General features: G+C 38.5%; 1 protein-coding gene and 1 long non-coding RNA gene across 17 annotated transcripts in view; one reads left to right on the top strand and one right to left on the bottom strand.

Annotated features, from left to right (window-relative positions):
- ALMS1 (ALMS1 centrosome and basal body associated protein) overlaps nt 1-15,053 on the bottom strand; it is a 230,530-nt gene extending 215,477 nt beyond the window's left edge. For 13 of the 15 annotated variants that reach the window (XM_042932701.1, XM_042932705.1, XM_042932703.1 and 10 more), the window contains exon 1: nt 14,661-15,051. In XM_042932701.1, coding sequence (XP_042788635.1) covers nt 14,661-14,960 — 300 coding nt within the window. In that variant the 5' untranslated portion in view covers nt 14,961-15,051. Of the gene's footprint in view, nt 1-14,660 lie in introns of all 15 variants that reach the window. The other 2 variants (XM_042932717.1, XM_042932716.1) reach the window with 2 other exon arrangements.
- A 108-nt stretch (nt 15,054-15,161) lies between these two features.
- LOC122216204 lies at nt 15,162-17,242 on the top strand. 2 transcript variants are annotated; one of them, XR_006200781.1, is made up of 2 exons: nt 15,162-15,615; nt 16,438-17,242. It is a non-coding gene; the product is annotated as an uncharacterized LOC122216204 (long non-coding RNA). The 2 variants fall into 2 exon arrangements; XR_006200782.1 differs by having other exon boundaries at nt 16,404-17,242.
- Nucleotides 17,243-18,326: the final 1,084 nt, after the last annotated feature.

Here is an 18,326-nt window from a genome sequence, read left to right as displayed (position 1 = left end):
TAACTTACACCTCAAGGAACAATGAACTAAACCTAAAGCAAGCATAAGGAAAGAAATAATAAACAATGGAGCACAGATAAACAAAATACTGAACAGAAAAAAAAAAAAATCAATGAAACTAATAGCTGAGTTTTTTTAAAGACCAACAAAATTGGCAAACCCTTAACTAGATTGACTAAGAAAAAAGAAAAAAGACTCAAGATAATAAAATCAGAAAATTAAAGAGGAAAAATTACAAGCAATGGCACAGAAATAAGGCTTATAAGAGAACAATATGAACAATTCTATACCAACAAATTGGATGGCAAAGAAGAAATGCGTGAATTCCTGGAAACACACATTCTACCAACACTGAATCATGAAAGATTAGAAAATCTGAACAAACCTGTAACTAGCAAGAAGACTGAATTGGTAATCAAAAACCTCCCACAGGGAAAAGCCAAGGACCAGATGGCTTCACTACAGAATTCTACCAAACAATTAAAAAAGAATGAACAGGGGCACCTGGGTGGCTCAGTCGGTTGAGCGTCTGACTTCGGCTCAGGTCATGATCTCGCAGTTCGTGGGTTCAAGCCCCGCATCGGGCTCTGTGCTGACAGCTCGGAGCCTGGAGCCTGCTTCGGATTCTGAGTCTCCCTTTCCCTCTGCCCCTCCCCTGCTCACGCTCTGTCTCTCTCTGTCTTAAAAATGAATAAAACATTTAAAAAAAATTTTTTTTAATAAAAAAAAAAAAAAAAAAAAGAATGAACATCAATCTTCCTAGAACATTCCCAAAAAATTGAAGAGGAAGGAACACTTCCTAACTCATTCTATGAGGCTAGTATTACCTTGATACGAAGCAGCCAGCCAAAGACACTACAAGAAAACTAACACCAATATCCTTGATAAACACAGAAGCAAAAATCCACAACAACATACTAGCACAGAATTCATAGCACATTAAATGGATTGTATACCATATTCCAGTGGGATTTAACCCAAGAACACAAGGGTGGTTCAACATATAAAAACCAATCAACATAACAGCTCACATTAACAGAATTAAGGATAAAACAAAATGATTATTTCAACTGCTGCAGAAAAAGCATTTGACAATATTCACCACCCTTTCATAATAAAAACACTCAACAAACTAGAAAAAGAAGAAAACCACCTTAACATAGTAAGAACCAGATATGAAAAACCCACAGCAAACATCATATTCAATAGTGAAAGACTGAAAGTATTACCTGTAAGATCAGAAATAAAAGACTTTCACCACTTCTATTCAAAATAGTTCTGGAAGTTCAAACCAGAGCATTAAGCAAGAAAAGGAAATAAAAGGCAACCAAACTGGAAAGGACAAAGTAAAATATCTCATTTGTAGATGATATAGTCTTATATAGAGAAAACTTTAAAGATTACACACACGCAGTTAGAATAAGCTAATTCATCAAAGTATCAGGATACAAAGTCAACACACAAAAATCCATTGCACTTCTATACACAGTAAACAATCTGAAAAGAAATTACAAAAACAATTCCACTTACAATGCATTAAAAAGAATAAAATACTTAGGGGGCGCCTGCCTGGGTGGTTGAGTCAGTTGAGCGTCGGACTTCAGCTCAGGTCATGATTTCAGAGTTTGTGAGTTCCAGCCCCACGTCGGGCCCTGTGTTGACAGCTCAGAGCCCGGAGCCTGCTTCGGATTCTGTGTCTCCCTCTCTCTCTCTGCCCCTCCCCTGCTCACACAGTCTCTCTCAAAAATAGTAAACATTAAAAAAAAGGTTCAAAGGTGATTTAAAAAAATAAAATAAAAAGAATAAAATATTTAGGAATTAACCAAAAAGGTGAAAATCTTACACACTGTAAACTACTTTACCCAAAATGACATACAAAAATTAACTAAAATGGATCAAAGACTTAAACGTAAGACCTAAAACAAGAAAACTCTTACAAGAAAACATGGAACAAAAGCTTCATGACACTGAATTTGGCAATGATTTCCTGGTATAGGTAACAAAAGGAAAAAGAGACTAACTGGACTTCATGACAATAAAAAAAAAATTGCGCATCAAAAGACACTATCAACAGAGTAAAAAGACAAACCACAGAATGGGAGAAAAAAAAATTTGCAAGTCATATATCTGATAAAAGAGTCATAGTTAGAATATATAATGAAAACTATTACAACTCAATAATAAAAAGACAAATAAGCCAATTAAAAAATAGGCAAAGGATATGAATAGACACTTTACCAAAGAAAACGTACAAATGGCCAATAATCACATGAAAAAATGCTCAACATCACTAAACATCAGGGAAATGGAAATCAAAACTACAACAAGATACCACCTCATACCCTTTAAGGTGGCTACTATCAAAAAAAAAAAAAAAAAAAAAAAAGAAACAGAAAATAAGTGCTGGTAAGAATGTAGAAACACTGAAACCCTCATGCACTGTTGATGGAGCTGCAAAAGGTGAAGCCACTATGGAAAACAGTGCGATAGTTCCTCAAAACATAAAAATAAAATTACCATATGATCCAGTAATTCCACTTCTGGGTATATACCCCAAAGAACTGGCAGCAGTCCCAAGTGTCCATTGATGAATAAATGGATTAGCAAAATATGGTAAGTGCATACAATGGAATATTATTAAGGGAATTAAATATTAAAAGGGAAGGATACTCCTACAGAGAAATTCTACATATTCTATAGTATGAGTGAACCTTGAAGACATCACGCTAAGGTGAAGTAAGCCAGTCACAAAATGACACATACTGTTAAGATTCCGCTTAAATGAGGTAACTAAAGTAGTCAAATTCATAGAAACATAAACATGGTGGTTACCAGAGGCTGGGGTGAGAGGAATGGGAAGTTGTGTTTAATGGGCACAAAGCTTCAGTTTTGCAAGATGAAAAGAGTTCTGAAAATTGGTTGTACAACAATGTTAATATATTTAACATTATCAAACTGCATACTTAAAAATGGTTAAAATGTAAATTTTATATTTATTTTGTCACAATTAATTAAAAATAATTCAAGCCCCAGATAAACAAAAGAGAAGATTTCTTGATAACAAACCTGTTTTACAGAAAATACTAAGGGATGTTCTTCAGGATGAAAGCAAGTGACACCAGTGAGTAATTCAAACTTATAGAAAACAACAAAAAGGGCTAATCAAAGCAATATTGCAGGTAATTGCAAAAGACAGTATAACGGCATACTTCTCCTTTCTTCCTTTCACTGATTTAAAAAGCAACTATGCCAAACAATATATATTTAATTGTATTGTTGGGCCTATAACATAGAAATGTATTTGATAATGACAGCACAAAGGAGATCAACAGGAACAGAGTGCAATGGAATAGGAAAATGACCCCATGGGGCGCCTGGGTGGCTCAGTCCGTTGAGCTTCCGACTTCAGCTCAGGTCATGATCTCACAGTTCATGGGTTCGGCCCCACATCAGGCTCTGTGCTGACAGCTCAGAGACTGGAGCCTGCTTGGATTCTGCGTCTCCCTCTATCTCTGCCCCTCCTGGCACGTTCTCTCTCGTTCTCTCTCTCTCTCAAAAATAAACATTAAAAAAAATTTTTTTTAATGAAAAAAGAAAATGACACCAGATAGTAACTCAAAAAAAGGGAAGAAATGAAGAGTACAAAAAAGGGATAAGTAGATTAATATAACAATCGCTACAAATATATCTTTGTTATTCTACCTTCTGCCAGATTCTTCAAAAAACCTAAGATTTTATAAAGTTTTAACTATAACAACATATTGCTGAGTATAACACATGTAGACATATGCCTAATAGTAACAGCATTAAAGAAGGGGTAGGGAATGGACCTGTATGGGCATAAAGTTTCTATGCAGCAATATAAAGACTAAAGGAAAAAACCAGACACAAGATATACAGAAAATAAAAAGCTAAATAGCAGAAATAAATCCAAGCATATTATTAACACTACAAGTGAATGAACCAAACAATCAAACCAAAGGCATATGTTGTGTTAAATTGCATGAAAAAGAAGATTCAACTGTATGCTATCTATAGGAGACACACTTTAAGCTCAAAAAGACAAACAGGTTATAAGTTAAAGAACAGATAAAAAAGATTTACTATGCAAACAATCATAAAAGAGATAGAGTGGCTATAGTAATATCAAGACAAAACATATTAAAACATAATGAAATACCTAAGAACAAATTTAACCAAGGAGGTGAAAGACTTGTACTCTGAAAACTATAAAACACTGATGAAAGAATTGAGGACAACACAAATGGAAAGATATTCCATGCTCATGGAATGGAAGAACCAATATTGTTAAAATTTCCATACTACCCAAAGCAATCTGCAGATTCAATACAATCCCTATCAAAATGCCAGGAACACTTAATCCTTGTATGGAACCACAAAAGACCCCAAATAGCCAAAGCAATCTTGAAAAGTAAAGGAGCCCTTGGTGGCTCAGTCAGTTAAGCGTCTGACTCTTGATTTCAGCTCAGGTCATGATCTCATAGTTATGAGATTGAGCCCCACATTGGGGTCCAGGCTGAACATGAAGCCTGCTTAAGATTCTCTCTCTCAACTTAACAGAAGACCATAGGGGAAGGGAAGGGCAAAAAAAAAAAAAAAAAAAGTTACAAACAGAGAGGGAGGGAGGCAAACCATAAGAGACTCTTAAATGCAGAGAACTGAGGGTTGATGGGGGGTGGGGACGAGGGGAAAGTGGGTGATGAGCATTGAGGAGGGCACTTGTTGAGATGAGCACCAGGTGTTGTATGTAAACCAATTTGACAATAAATATTAAAAAAAAAAATTCTCTCTCTCTCTCTCTCTCTCTCCCTTTTGCCCCTCCCTGAGTGCGTGCACTCTCTCAAATAAAAAAAAAAAACAAAACAAAAAAAAAAAAAACTGGAGGTATCACAATCCCAGATCTCAAGATATACTACAAAGCTACAATAATCAAAACAATACAGGGGCGCCTGAGTGACTCAGTCGGTTAGGTGTCCAATTTCAGCTCAGGTCATGATTTCACAGTTCGTGAATTACAGCCCCGCATCGGGCTGGGTGCTGACAGCTCAGAGCCTGGAGCCTGCTTCAGATTCCATGTCTCCCCTGCCCCACTCACGCTCTGTCTCTGTCTCCTTCAAAAATAAATAAACATTAAAAAAAAATATTTTTAAACAGTATAGTACTGGCACACACACATAAATATATATAAATGGAACAAAATAGAGCCCAGAAATAATATAATATTAATAACAAAACATAAATTGATTATATGACCATTAATCTTTGACAAAGGAGGCAAGAATACATAATAGAAGATAGTACCTTCCTTCAACAAATGGTGTTGGAAAAAGTGAACAGCTACATGCAAAAGAATGAAACTGGACCATTTTCTTATACCACATACCAAAATAAACTTAAAATGAAAAAAAAAAAAAAAAAAGATGGATTAAGGACCAAAATGTGAGATCCGAAACCATAAAAATCCTAGAAGAGCTCACAGGCAGTAATTTCTCTGACACTGGCCACACAACATTCTTCTAGATATGTCTCCTGAGTCAAGAGAAACAAAAGCAAAACTAAACTCTTTGGGATTACATCAAAATAAAATGCTTCTGCACAGCAAAGTAAATAATCAACAAAACTAAAGACAACCTACTGAATGGGAGAAAGTATTTGCAAATGACACACCCAATACAGGGTTAGTACCCAAAAAATATAAAAAACTTACACAACACCAAAAAAGCAAATAATCCAATTAAAAAATGGGCAAAAGACATGAACAGACATTTCTCCAAAGAAGATATCAGATGGTGAAGAGACACAAGAAAAGATGCTCAACATGAAGGAAATGCACATCAAAATCACAATGAGGTATCACCTCACATCTCTAAGAATGACTAAAATCAAAAACGCAAGAAACAAATGTTGGTGAAAATGTGGAGAAAAAGGAGCCCTCAGGCACTGCTGGTGGAAATGCAAACTGATGCAGCCTCCATGGAAAACAGTATGAAGGTTCTTAAAAAAATTAAAAATAGAACTACTATATGATCCAGTAATTTCACTACTGAGCATTTACCCTCAAAATATGAAAACATTAATTTGAGAAGATAAATGCGCCCCTATGTTTACTGCAGCATTATTTATAATAGACAAATTATGGAAGCAGCCCAAGTGTTCATTGATAGACAAATGGATAAAGAAGATGTGGGGTGTGTGTGTGTGTGTATATATCTATATGTACACACACACAACAGAATATTACTCAGCCATAAAAGAAGATGAAATCTTGCCGTTTGCAATAACATGGATGGATCTGGAGGGTATAATGCTAAGTGAAAGAAGTCAATCAGGGAAAGACAAATACCATACGAGTTCATTCATATGGGGAATTTAAGAAACAAAACAAAGAAAAAAGAGACAAACCAAAAAAGACTCTTGTCTATAGAGAACAAACTGATGGTTACCAGATGGGAGGTAGGTGGGGGGGATGGGTGAAATAGGTAAAGGAGATTAAGAATATACTTACTAATCATGATGAGCACTGAGTAATGTATAGAATTGTTCAATCACTTTATTGTACACCTGAAATGAATGTAATACTGTATATTAACTATACTGGAATTAAAATTTAAAAATATTTTTTAAAAACAATATGAAAACAAACAAAAAAAAATTACTCAATACAAACAGGAATGTTTCACAATAATAAAACAGTCAGGGGTGCCTGGGTGGCTCAGTTGGTTAGGCAACTGACTTCAGCTCAGGTCATGATCTCACGGTTTGTGAGTATGAGCTCCATAATGGGCTCTGTGCTGACAGCCCAGAGCCTGGAGCCTACTTCAGATTCTGTGTCTTCCCCTCTCTCTACCCCTCCCCTGCTCACGCTCTGTGTCTCTCTGTCTCTCAATAATAAATAAATGTTAAAATTAAAAATTAAAAAAAAAATAAGTCAATCCACCAAGAATGCATAATAATTAAAAATCTATATGCACCTAACACCAGAGCCCCCAGTAAAAAATGAAAGAAAAACTGAAAGAAATGAAGGAAAAAATAGACAATTCAACAATAATTAGACTTCAATACCCCATTTTCAAAAAAGTAGATGGATAGAGATTCTGTGAATCATTCTTGAACATTAAAAAGAGAGCAGAACAAATGGAATTAGAAATTTAAAAAACAATACCATTTACAGTAGCACACTCCAAAATTAAAATACTTAGGTATAAATCTAACCAAATATGTACAGAATCTATATGAAAGAAACTATAAGCCTCTGGTAAAAGAAATCAAAGAGGAGCTAATTAAATGGACAGATATTCCATGTTCATGGTTTATCAGACTCAATACTGTCAACATGTCAGCTCCTCGTAATATGATGTATAGATTCAACACGATTCCAATCACAATCAAAATTCCAGGCAAATTATGTTGTGGGTATTGACAGATTTTTCTTAAAGTTTATAAGAAAAGGCAAAAGACCAGAACAGCCAACACAAAATTAAAGAAGACAAAGTGGGAGGGCTGATACTATCTGACTTCACGACTCACTATAAAGCTACAGCAATCAAAAAAGTGCAGTATTGGCAAAAGAACATACAAACAGATCACTGTAACAGAACAAAGCCCAGAAATAGACCCACATAAATACAGTCAACTCATCTTGGACAGAGGAACAAAGGTAATATAAGGGAGCAAAGATGCTCTTTTCAACAAATGGTAGTGGAACTACTAGACATCTACATCCAAAAAAATGAATCTAATGAAAAAAATGAATCTAAACACTAATTTTACATGTTTCACAAAATTTAACTCAAAACAGATCACAGATATAAATACAAAATGCGAAACTATAAAAACTATAAAACACCTAGAAGATAATATAAGAGAAAACCTAGATGACCTTGAGTATGATGATGAGTTTTTAGGTATAGCACCAAAGGCACAATCCTTGAAAGAAATAATTAATAAACTGGGCTAATTAAAATTAAAAACTTCTGTTCTGTGAAAGACAATGTCAAAAGAATGAAAAGACAAGCGACAGACCAGGAGAAAATATTTGTAAAAGACGATACGGACTATTAACCAAAATACACAACTCTTAATAAAATTCAAAGATACGGGGCGCGTGGGTGGCTCAGTCGGTTGGGCGTCCGACTTCGGCTCAGGTCACGATCTCGCGGTCCGTGAGTTCGAGCCCCGCATCAGGCTCTGGGCTGATGGCTCAGAGCCTGGAGCCTGCTTCCAATTCTGTGTCTCCCTCTCTCTCTGCCCCTCCCCTGTTCATGCTCTGTCTCTCTCTGTCTCAAAAATAAATAAAACGTTAAAAAAAAATTTTTTTTTAAATAAAAAAAATTAAAAAAAAAATTCAAAGATACAAAAACAAACAACCCAATTAGAAAATGGGTAATAGGGGCGCCTGAGTGGCTCAGCTGGTTAAGCATCTGACTTCGGCTCAGGTCATGATCTTGTGTTCATGAGTTCAAGCCCCACATTGGGATCTCTGCTGTCAGTGCAGATCCTGCTTTGGATCCTGTCTCCCTCTCTCTCTGCCCCTCCCCCACGTGTGCTATCTCTCTCTCTCTCTCTCTCTCTCTCTCTCTCTCTCTCTCTCAAAACTAAATAAATACATTAAAAAAAAAGAAAATGGGTAATAGATCTGAACAGATGCTTCATCAAAAAAGATGTATATCTGGAAAACAAGAACACGACAAGGTGCTCAACATCATATATTATTACGGAAATGCAAATTAAAACAGTGAGATCACCACTACACACCTACTAGAAGGGTCAAAACCCAAAACACTGACAATACCAAATGCTGCTCAGAATACAGAGCAACAGGAACTCTTATTCATTACTCAATGATGATGGGAACGCAAAATGGTACAATCACTCTGGAAGACACTCTGGCAGTTTCTTACAAAACTAAACATACTCTTAGCATACAATCTAGCATTCCCTTAAACCAAAGCCTAATCCAGAGCAAGGCTCAACCCTGCTCAATTGTATGAAGGCTGAGAGAAGTGAGGATACTGCAGAAAACTATGAGACTAGCAGATAGCAGAGGTTGGTTCATGAGATTTAAGGAAAAAAGCGGTCTCCATAACAAAAGTGTAACATGAAGCAGCAAGCGCTGATATAGAAGGTTCAGCAAGTTATCCAGAAGACCCAGCTAAGAAAATTAATGAAGGCAGCTATACTAAACAGATTTTCAAAGTAGACAAAACAGCCTTATGTTGGAAGAAGATGCCATCTAGGGTTTCCATAGCTAGAAAGAAGTCAACACCTGGCTTCAAAGCTTCAAAGGACAGGCTACTCTCTTGTTAGGGGCTAATGCAGCTGGTGACTTTAAATCGAAGCCAATGATCATTTATCATTCTGAAAATCCTGGGGCCCTTAAGAATTATATACTCTGCCTGTACTCTATAAATGGAAACACAAAGCCTAGAAGACAGTTATGTCTGTTTATAACATGGTTTAATAAACATTTTAAGCCCACTGTTGAGACCTTGATCAAAGACCTTAATGTAAGAGCAAAAATTATAAAACTCTTAGAGGAAACATACAGGTAAATCTTTATGAATTCACATTCGGCAACAGGTTCTAAGATAGGACACCAAAAGAATGAGCAACAAAAGAAAAAAAGACAAATAAGACTTCATCAAAAATAAAAACTTTTTGGGGCATGTGGGTGGCTCAGGTGGTTAAACATCTGACTCGGCTCAGGTCTTCATCTCAGGGTTGTAAGTTCAACCCCTGCATTGGGCTCCATGCTGGGCATGGAGCCTACTTTAAAAAATAACATAACATAACATAACATAACATAACATAACACAACAATAAAATAAAATAAAATAAAATAAAATAAAATAAAATAAAATAAAATAAAATAAAATAAAATAAAATAAATAAAATCTATTGTGCTTCAAAGAACACTATCAAGAATGTGAAAAAACCCACAGACTGGGAAAAAATATTGCAAATCAGACACCTTATAAAAGAATATTAAATTCACATTGTGGAAAATATGAAGAATACATAATTCTTACATCTCAAAAGTACATAGACAAATGACCAAAATAAAAATAAGCAAAGGATCTGAATGGGCATGTCACCAAAGAAGATATACAAATGGCTAATAAGCACAAGAAAAGATGCTCAATATCATAAGCCATCAGGGAAATCCAAGTCAAAACCACAATGAGATACCACATCATATCCACCACGATGGTTATAATCAAAGTCAAATAATAACAAATGTTGACAAAGATGTAAAGAGATTGGAATTTTCGTACACTGCTTGTAGGAATGTAAAAGAGTGCAGCAGCCATTTGGGGAAACAATCGGACAGTTCCTCAAAGGACAAATATGGAGTTACCACATGTCCAGCAATTCCACTCCTAAATATATACCCAACAGAAATAAAAACATGTCCACATAAAAACTTGTACATAAATGTTTATAGCAACATTCTTCATAACAGCCAAAAGGTAGGAAAAAAAACAAATGTTTATCAACCAATGAATGAAAAACAAATATAGTATACCCACACAATGAAATTTTAATCTGGCTCAGTCGGTTAAGCATTGGACTCCTGGTTTTAGCTCAGGTCATGATCTCACCGTTTCATGAGTTTGAGACCCTCACTGGGCTCTGTGCTGGCAGTGCGGAGCCTGCTTGAGATACACACTCTCTCTCTCACTCTCTCTCTTTCTCTCTCTCTCTCTCTCTCTCTCTCTCGCTCTCGCTCTCTGCCCATCCCCTACTCACGCTCTCTCAAAAATAAACAAACTTAAAAAAAAAAGTAAAACCATTATCATTTATAAAATATCCCAATAAAATCCAGCAGTTCCTTAAGAGAAAACACACTATGACACAGTTTTTATGCTAAGAAAACAAGGATTAATATTAAGAATAAAATATGTATTGGGGTACCTGAGTGGCTCAGTCTGGTTAAGCCTCCGACATTGACTCAGGTCATGATCTCCCAGTTTGTGAGTTCAAGCTCCGGGTTTGTGAGTTCAAGTTCTGTGTCAGGCTCAGTGCTGACAGCTCAGAGCCTGGAGCCTACTTCGGATTCTGTCTGTCTGTCTGTCTGTCTGTCTGTGTCTCTCTCTCTCTCTCTCCCCACCTCCCCCACTCGTGCACGCACATGCGCTCTCTCTCTCTCTCTCAAAAATAAACAAATATTATAAAAAATTTGAAAGAATAAAATATGTGTCAATAGGTCAAAAAAGATAAATTATACACTGTAGACAAATTTGGAGACAGGGGTCAGGAAAGTGAAAAAGGGGTTCAGGCCTGATGTTGAACATCAGGCGAGGGCTAGAGGCTGAGTGAAGATGTGCAAGAAGCAGAGGGAGGAAACACAAAGATTTCCAAACACTGTTCATGACCCAGTTAAAAGATGGAGACCAAGAATTTCTGGTGATACCAATCCATATAACCGAATTATCTTCCCTAGCACAGCTCAGAAATTTAAGTTTAGGAATTACAAGGAGAGGTGTTTGAAATGATCCATGTTCAACGGCCTGCAGAACCAGTGTTAAGACCAACACAGTAAAAGCTCTGAACCACTCACTTCCTAAACTCTTTAAAAAGACTTGGTTGTAAGGCTGGGCACATTTCACTCCAAACTTACAAAGTCTCATGCCTTAGCTCAGTCTCACAACTACAAACTTAATTGCTACCTTATACATTACCATTAGTACATCCTTATGATCTAATAAGAGATAAATAAGTGAATCAAACTCTCACAATTTTGTCATTTAACTTGACACTAGACAGAACTAAATGTTTCCTATCATTTGGTCTCATCCTTTTAATACACTGCATTAAATACTACACAACTTATCTTCAAAAAACTTTATAGTTCATAAATTTCTAGCAAGAAACACTAAAGTCTCTTCCCCCTTTAAACATCTTCCAACTTATGCCAGTAAAATTTAATGTCAGCAAACTAAGGGAAAAAAATCATAATACTCTTTATATCTCTTAAAACCACCTTATTTTAATTTTTTTAATGTTTATTCATTTTTCAGAGACAGAGAGTCAGAACATGAGCGGGGGAGGGGCAGAGAGAGAGGGGAAACAGAATCCAAAGCAGGCTCCAGGCTCTGAGCTGTCAGCACAAAGTCCGATGCAGGGCTCAAACTCACAAACCATGAGATCATGACCTGAGCCAAAGTCAGACGCTTAACCAACTGAGCCACCCAGGCGCCCCTTAAAACTACATTTAATACTGAACACATTCTATACCTTCATATATTCTCCAAGGTAAGCAGTAAAATACCTGATTTCTCTTAAAACAAAAACAAAAAAAAAACCCACTTCTTTGGAGGGGGTGGGGTAGAAACACTAGGCTCTAAGAAGTAGGGTTGTCTATTATATGTAGATCACTATTAGATGGGATAATAATTTTTCATATTGTCTATAATAAGAGTTAAAGTGGTTTAATACACTCCTCCTCTAGGCTTGGAGATATAAATTTAAATACTAATAGTTTGATTCAAACAAGAAATCACAGAACAAAATAAAAGTTAGGAGACCTCATCCACAAGTGTAGCTTTAATTATGGTCTATATGCCGATAATTTACAGCTTGAGATCTCCAACCCAGACTTCTCCTTTGATCTCCAAAAACAATCTTAACACTCATCTCAGCCAATCCCATCAACCCCTCCCTCCCATCACTCCCACCTTTAACCTGGCCATATCTCAGTATTTGACACAATCTTTCATCCAATAATCTAACACCAAACACCTTCTTGCCTCCATGTTACACACCTAATCCATTATTAGTGTAATAATAATGTAAAATTAATGGATAAGTACAATGATTTTACCTCTTAAATATTTCTCCAATCAGTCTGTTTTTTTTTTTTTTTTTTTCCTACATCCACCAACACCTCCTTGTTGCAAAATATGATCATCTTTTGCCTGGCAATACTGCAATGGCTTACTAATTAGCATCCCTGACATATTGCCACTTCCCCTTCCCCATCCTGCTGTCAAAGCTGTTCTCCACTCTGCTACAAAGTGATGTTTCTGAAACACATTTTACTATATACCCCATTTTCAATGACTTTCCAAAGCTCCAGAGATAAATCTTTTATCTATATTGGCCTTTAGTTTCCTGGAAATGCCATGCTTTCTCCCACATTACCTTTCCATGTGCCTTTCCCTCAACTGAGAGGCTTTCTCTTTGCTAGTTAACTTTAATTTGTCTTCAGATCTTAGCTCTATCAGAACTTCCTCAGGGAAGCTTTCCCCAGCTTCACTAACAAGATCAGATTCCATTTCCGTATGCTTTCAAAGCATGTTAGTACCTATCAGTTTTACTTTTATTCATGTGGCCAAATGAATTTTGTCTGCCTCCCTCTTATGTGAACACTAGTGAGGCAGAGATTAAAAAAAAAAAAAAAAATGTTTGGTTCCAACCAGCACAACAGGTGAATGCCCTAATGAGTACTCAATGAATAAGTGCCCACTGGAATATTTACCAGGCAAAACAATAATTCTTTAATGATCAACAGTCTATAGGCATCAATGTCCAAAAGAACTTTCTGTGATTAAGGAACTATTCTGTATCTGCACTTTCCAATAGTGGCTGCTAGTCAAGTGTGGCTATTGAGCACTTAGTATAACAGAGGCATTGAATTTTTAGTTTAATTAACTAAATAAGATGTAAAGAGCCGCATGTGGCTAGTCATGACTGTACTGAACAGCACAAGTCTATGTAAGTCTTTTCTCTTTTCAACTGTTGTACTTTGCTGCATTTTGTCACTCTGCACAGTTTACATACATCTTGTCTATGGAGCAGTCCTAGACAATAAACCCCTGGGCTTCTTTTGGTCCCCACAACATACCCTGCACACAACAGAAACTTAATAAATGTCTGATGATTTGATATCTGAATTGTAGAGCAAACTTTCTTTTTCTCCCTGAGAAGCTAATGAATTAAATGTAGTTATTTTCAAACCGGTCTTCAGAAGCCAACCATAAAATCAGCTCTTTCTCCATTGTGTAATACCTTGTGCTTTCTAGCTTTCCAGACTGTTTGGAACTGCGGCATAAACCTCCTGCTACCGACTGGGGACCCCTTTATTGCTACAAACGAGGGTCCGGTGAAGTACAATAGGCGAGGAGCCTCTGGAAACTAATCATGTAGTGTCCATAATCCACACTACTCCCTCAAGAAGAGTCCTGCCCTTCAGGCATACTAATCTAATTGTCTCCCCAACAAAACAGTCCCTGGGCAACCTTACTCTCCACTTCCAACACCGCCGTTTTCCCCTCCCGCAGGGCACAAGGAGCCCCACCTCCCTCCCAAAGCGTTGCTTCACCACACCCACTGGGAATACCGGCTCTCAGAACATCTGGTGTAATTCAAAAAGCCCGGGACCCAACGAGAGGAGTAAACAAGAGAGGTCTTTGCCAGCAAGAATGGGAAACTTGGCGTAGCCAACCAGAACCTGAACAAGAGTGTGGGCCCAGGACGCGAGATGGCCCCTACAAGGCTCTAAAAGCGCGCGTATTATTTGTCGGGCACCGTGACCCGCAGCGAGCAGGAGGCAGCAGGGTAGAAAGCAGGCGGAGCGCTCAGGGACTACCAGTCACCCTGCCCGACGGCAGCCCACATCTCTCCCCCGCCTGGCTCACCTTCTCCGGGCCGGTCCGCTCGTCCTCCAAGAAGCGGTGGCTCGGGCGCGACGACGAAAGCAAACTCCCGCTGGGGTGCGCCTGCAGCCAGGCCTTGGCCTCCTCGTCGTCTTCGTCGTCCGTGCTCTCCCGTGGCTGGCTCTCGTAATTAAAGTCCGAGTCCAGCTCCCGCCCCTCCCCTTCCTCCACCTCCTTCACCACCTCGACCACCTCGTCCTCTTCCTGGTTCGCAGACTCCTCCGCCTGTTCCTCCTCCTCCTCCTCGAGCTCGCCCGGCCACGGCAGGTCCTCAGGCTCCATGTTGGCGTCTCGCTCTAGGAGGCAGAGGAGGAGGGGGAGAGGGGAAAGGGGAGGAAGGGTAGGGGAAGAGAGCTGACTGGCGGTTGCGGCCGCGCGCAGGCGCAAAGACCGCCGCGGCCTCACACCCGGCGCCGCGACGCGCGGACGGGGCGGGGCAGGGAGTGAGAGCGCGGGTTGCTAAGGACGCCCCGCGGGGAGGCCCGAGGTGTGGCTGGAGCTGGCGAGGGAGTGGCGTAGCCCTCGTCACACGCTGGGACATTGCTCACAGTACTGAAAGCTCACAATAAACTCGGACTGGGGTCTTCTCGAGGGAGGGGAGAATTTCGTCCTCGGTTGGACCAAGTCAAAACTGAATTTTGCCCTTGCACCGGGAGGCGATCAGACTCTAGGATAAACCTACGATAATCAAACTTGCAAGTTACAAATTTTTAAAGGTTGAGTGCCTGCCATGCGACAGGCTGTATGATGGGCACTTGAACCTAGCGGCGAAAAAGTGGGGCGGTAGAGGGGTTAAGCTGGTACCAGAAAAATGGAAGTTTGAATCCTGACATCGCCACTTACATTGGTGAAACTGAGCCTCTATAAAATGATAAGAGGCCTTCACATAGGATGGTTGTGAAAATTAAAGCAGATAACCAACGTAAAGGACTTAGTGGTAGGTATTATTCATTGATTATTGTGCGGTAACTCATTAAATGCCCGCAGTTCTGTGAGATTAGTATTAATACCATTTCATATTTGAAGAATCTAAGGCTCCGAAAAATAACGTGCCCAAAGCCTCTTACCTAGTAATTGGCTGGCTGTGCAATCCCAAGTCTTCTGTAAATCCAGTAAATTGCCCTGGCCCAGACCTATAAGCTAATAAAGAATAAAAAGTAAGTATTTGTGCTGATAGTACATATATTTTTAGTATAGTCAATGACTTTGAAATGCTTTGGAAACAAAGCTTTCCTGATTAATTCAGGAACCCCTATAAAGGAAATAGCAAATTAAAGAATCTTGAGATGCTTTGCTATTACCTAAGGAGACAGCCATAATTAGAATCCAGCAAAAGTTCTTCATGGTACCTGTCCACAATAGCAGAGATAAATTGGTAGTGATATCAAACCAACATTGGCAAGGTATTTTTTAGGAGTACTGTCAAGGATGTATGTCCTATCTGTCTATGGCCCAATTCTAGCAAAACTATAAAGATAGAACATGGACTGGAGCCCAAAGCCTCAGGGCTCCTGTGAACATCTCTAAATGGACTATGAGTATATTCAAACACCACTCTTCTTATGACAAGTTGAGGCTTTTCCTTGCTGGAGAGCTATGGATATAATGATAGAAAAAGAAAGTTGTTTGATTTTGTATTCCTGATTGGAGAAACCCAGTAACAGGGACACACATTTCATTGATACTGTTATTAAATAATTCTGTAAACCTTTACCATTTACTTAGAAACTCCACTATGCTTATCATCCACAAATTTCAGGAAAAATGAAGGGAACTAATGGAATTCTAAAACTAAGTATCAAAGTTCTTGGAAACTCTCCAGCCTCAAGGCCCAAAGTACTTCCATTTGCCTTGATAGCAAGGACATCATTCTACTGTAGGATCCACAAGTTATCTCCTTCTGAGTTCATAACAGGCTGCCTCATGTACTTGGGAATTATTTCCAGTATAGATTCTACCTTAAAACAAGCTGATATGACTAATTGCTTCAGGGGACCCACGCTATAACTCCTGCTTTACCAACAATAGGTGGAAGCTGCATTTCCAAAGCACCTACCTAAGCAGTTTCTGCAGGATATGAAATCCAGAGATTTCTGAAAAAAGCATCAGAAAAAAAAAAAAATTTTCCCTTGATCCTCAATGGAAAAATCTCATCAGCCACCATTAAGGACAACCCAACTGTAAAACTACAAGGCTTTGATCCTTGGATTCATGTTACTCAACAAAAAATACATGCATCATTTTTTCTGGGATATTGGATGTCTAATCCATTCATTGCAAGACCTCAAACCAAAGATTCTCAGGAATTCTCCAGAACTGCTGACTACAGAAATGGATAGCATATGCCCATTACAACAGAACAAGATTGATTTTCTGATTCTTCAGTATCCTTCACCCTACCACTAATCTTGCCTATTATTGTTCTTTGACAACCCTTTTAACTAACAAAATGATGTCTCTATATGATCCCCTTGATCTTCATACTGTTACTTTTGACTCCTTGTGCTCTTCTGCCACTTACGAAAAAGCAATTTTAAAAAAGAAAGAAAAGAATAGAAAAACAATATGCTCTGATGTGTTTTTCTCAAGCCATAGCCACTGCTCTTAATTTAATGGCTGAAATGTTTCAGTCTTTTCAGCAGCTTCCACATTCCAAGTCAGTAGTCTGAAAGATAAGCTGATGTCCCCTAAGTCTGAACCTTCCAGAGAACAAATTGGAGTCCTCCTTCAACCTCATCAGCCTTTAAACAAATGGCTGTACCTTTGAGTTCCACCAATATATCCCTATATCTTTTCACCCATTTTCCTTAGGAACCCAAACACAAGATGATGTGGAGGACGGCACTGGTAGAGAAAAGGAGATCGATAAGGAAGTAATAACAGTACTTCAGATAATGAATGCAGGTGCAGATAGTGGGAGGGAGGGAGGAGAGTACAGATGCAAAAGCTACATGGAGGTGACATCAATAGGACCTGGTGACTGGGTATGGGGAGGAGAGGTAGAAGGAAGGAATAAGATCAATCCCACATTTTGGTTTGGGCAGCCCAGCTGATGATGGAAATACAGAAGTAGGAACATGCAGGTCTTTAGGGAAAGGTCATGAGTTCGGTTTGGAGCATATTGAGTTTTAGTAGCCTAAGACATATCAAGTTAAGGATGTTCAGTTAGGACTTGTAGATACAAGACTGGGACTCGGGGAAGAGGGAGGGGTGGGTTGCTGACAACAAGCACGTAGGTGTTGGAGAAAGTCACAACTCAGCGTAAAACAGAAGTGGGCCACGAATGGAACCCTGAATAACATGCACATTCCAAAAGAGGAAGAGGAGAACACAGACTGAGAAGAAACTACCAGAGATAGGAAGAGAACACAAAAATAGCACTAATATAAAATATGGGAAATCAAATACAGTTGGCAAACAACACAGGTTTGAACTGCACAGGCACTTCTACATGGATTTTGGGGGGCAGGGGGGGTAAATACAGTACAGTACTACAGAAGTAGTTTCTCTTCCTTATGATTTTTTTTGTTAACACTTTCTATTCTCCAGCTTACTTCATTGTAAGAACACAATACATAATACACATAATGTACAAAATATGTGTTGGGGCGCCTGGGTGGCTCAGTTGATTGAGTCTCACTTTGGCTC

The sequence above is a fragment of the Panthera leo genome, chromosome A3, assembly GCF_018350215.1.
Source record: "Panthera leo isolate Ple1 chromosome A3, P.leo_Ple1_pat1.1, whole genome shotgun sequence".
Classification (NCBI taxonomy): domain Eukaryota; kingdom Metazoa; phylum Chordata; class Mammalia; order Carnivora; family Felidae; genus Panthera; species Panthera leo.
This window is presented reverse-complemented; position numbering and strand designations above follow the sequence as displayed.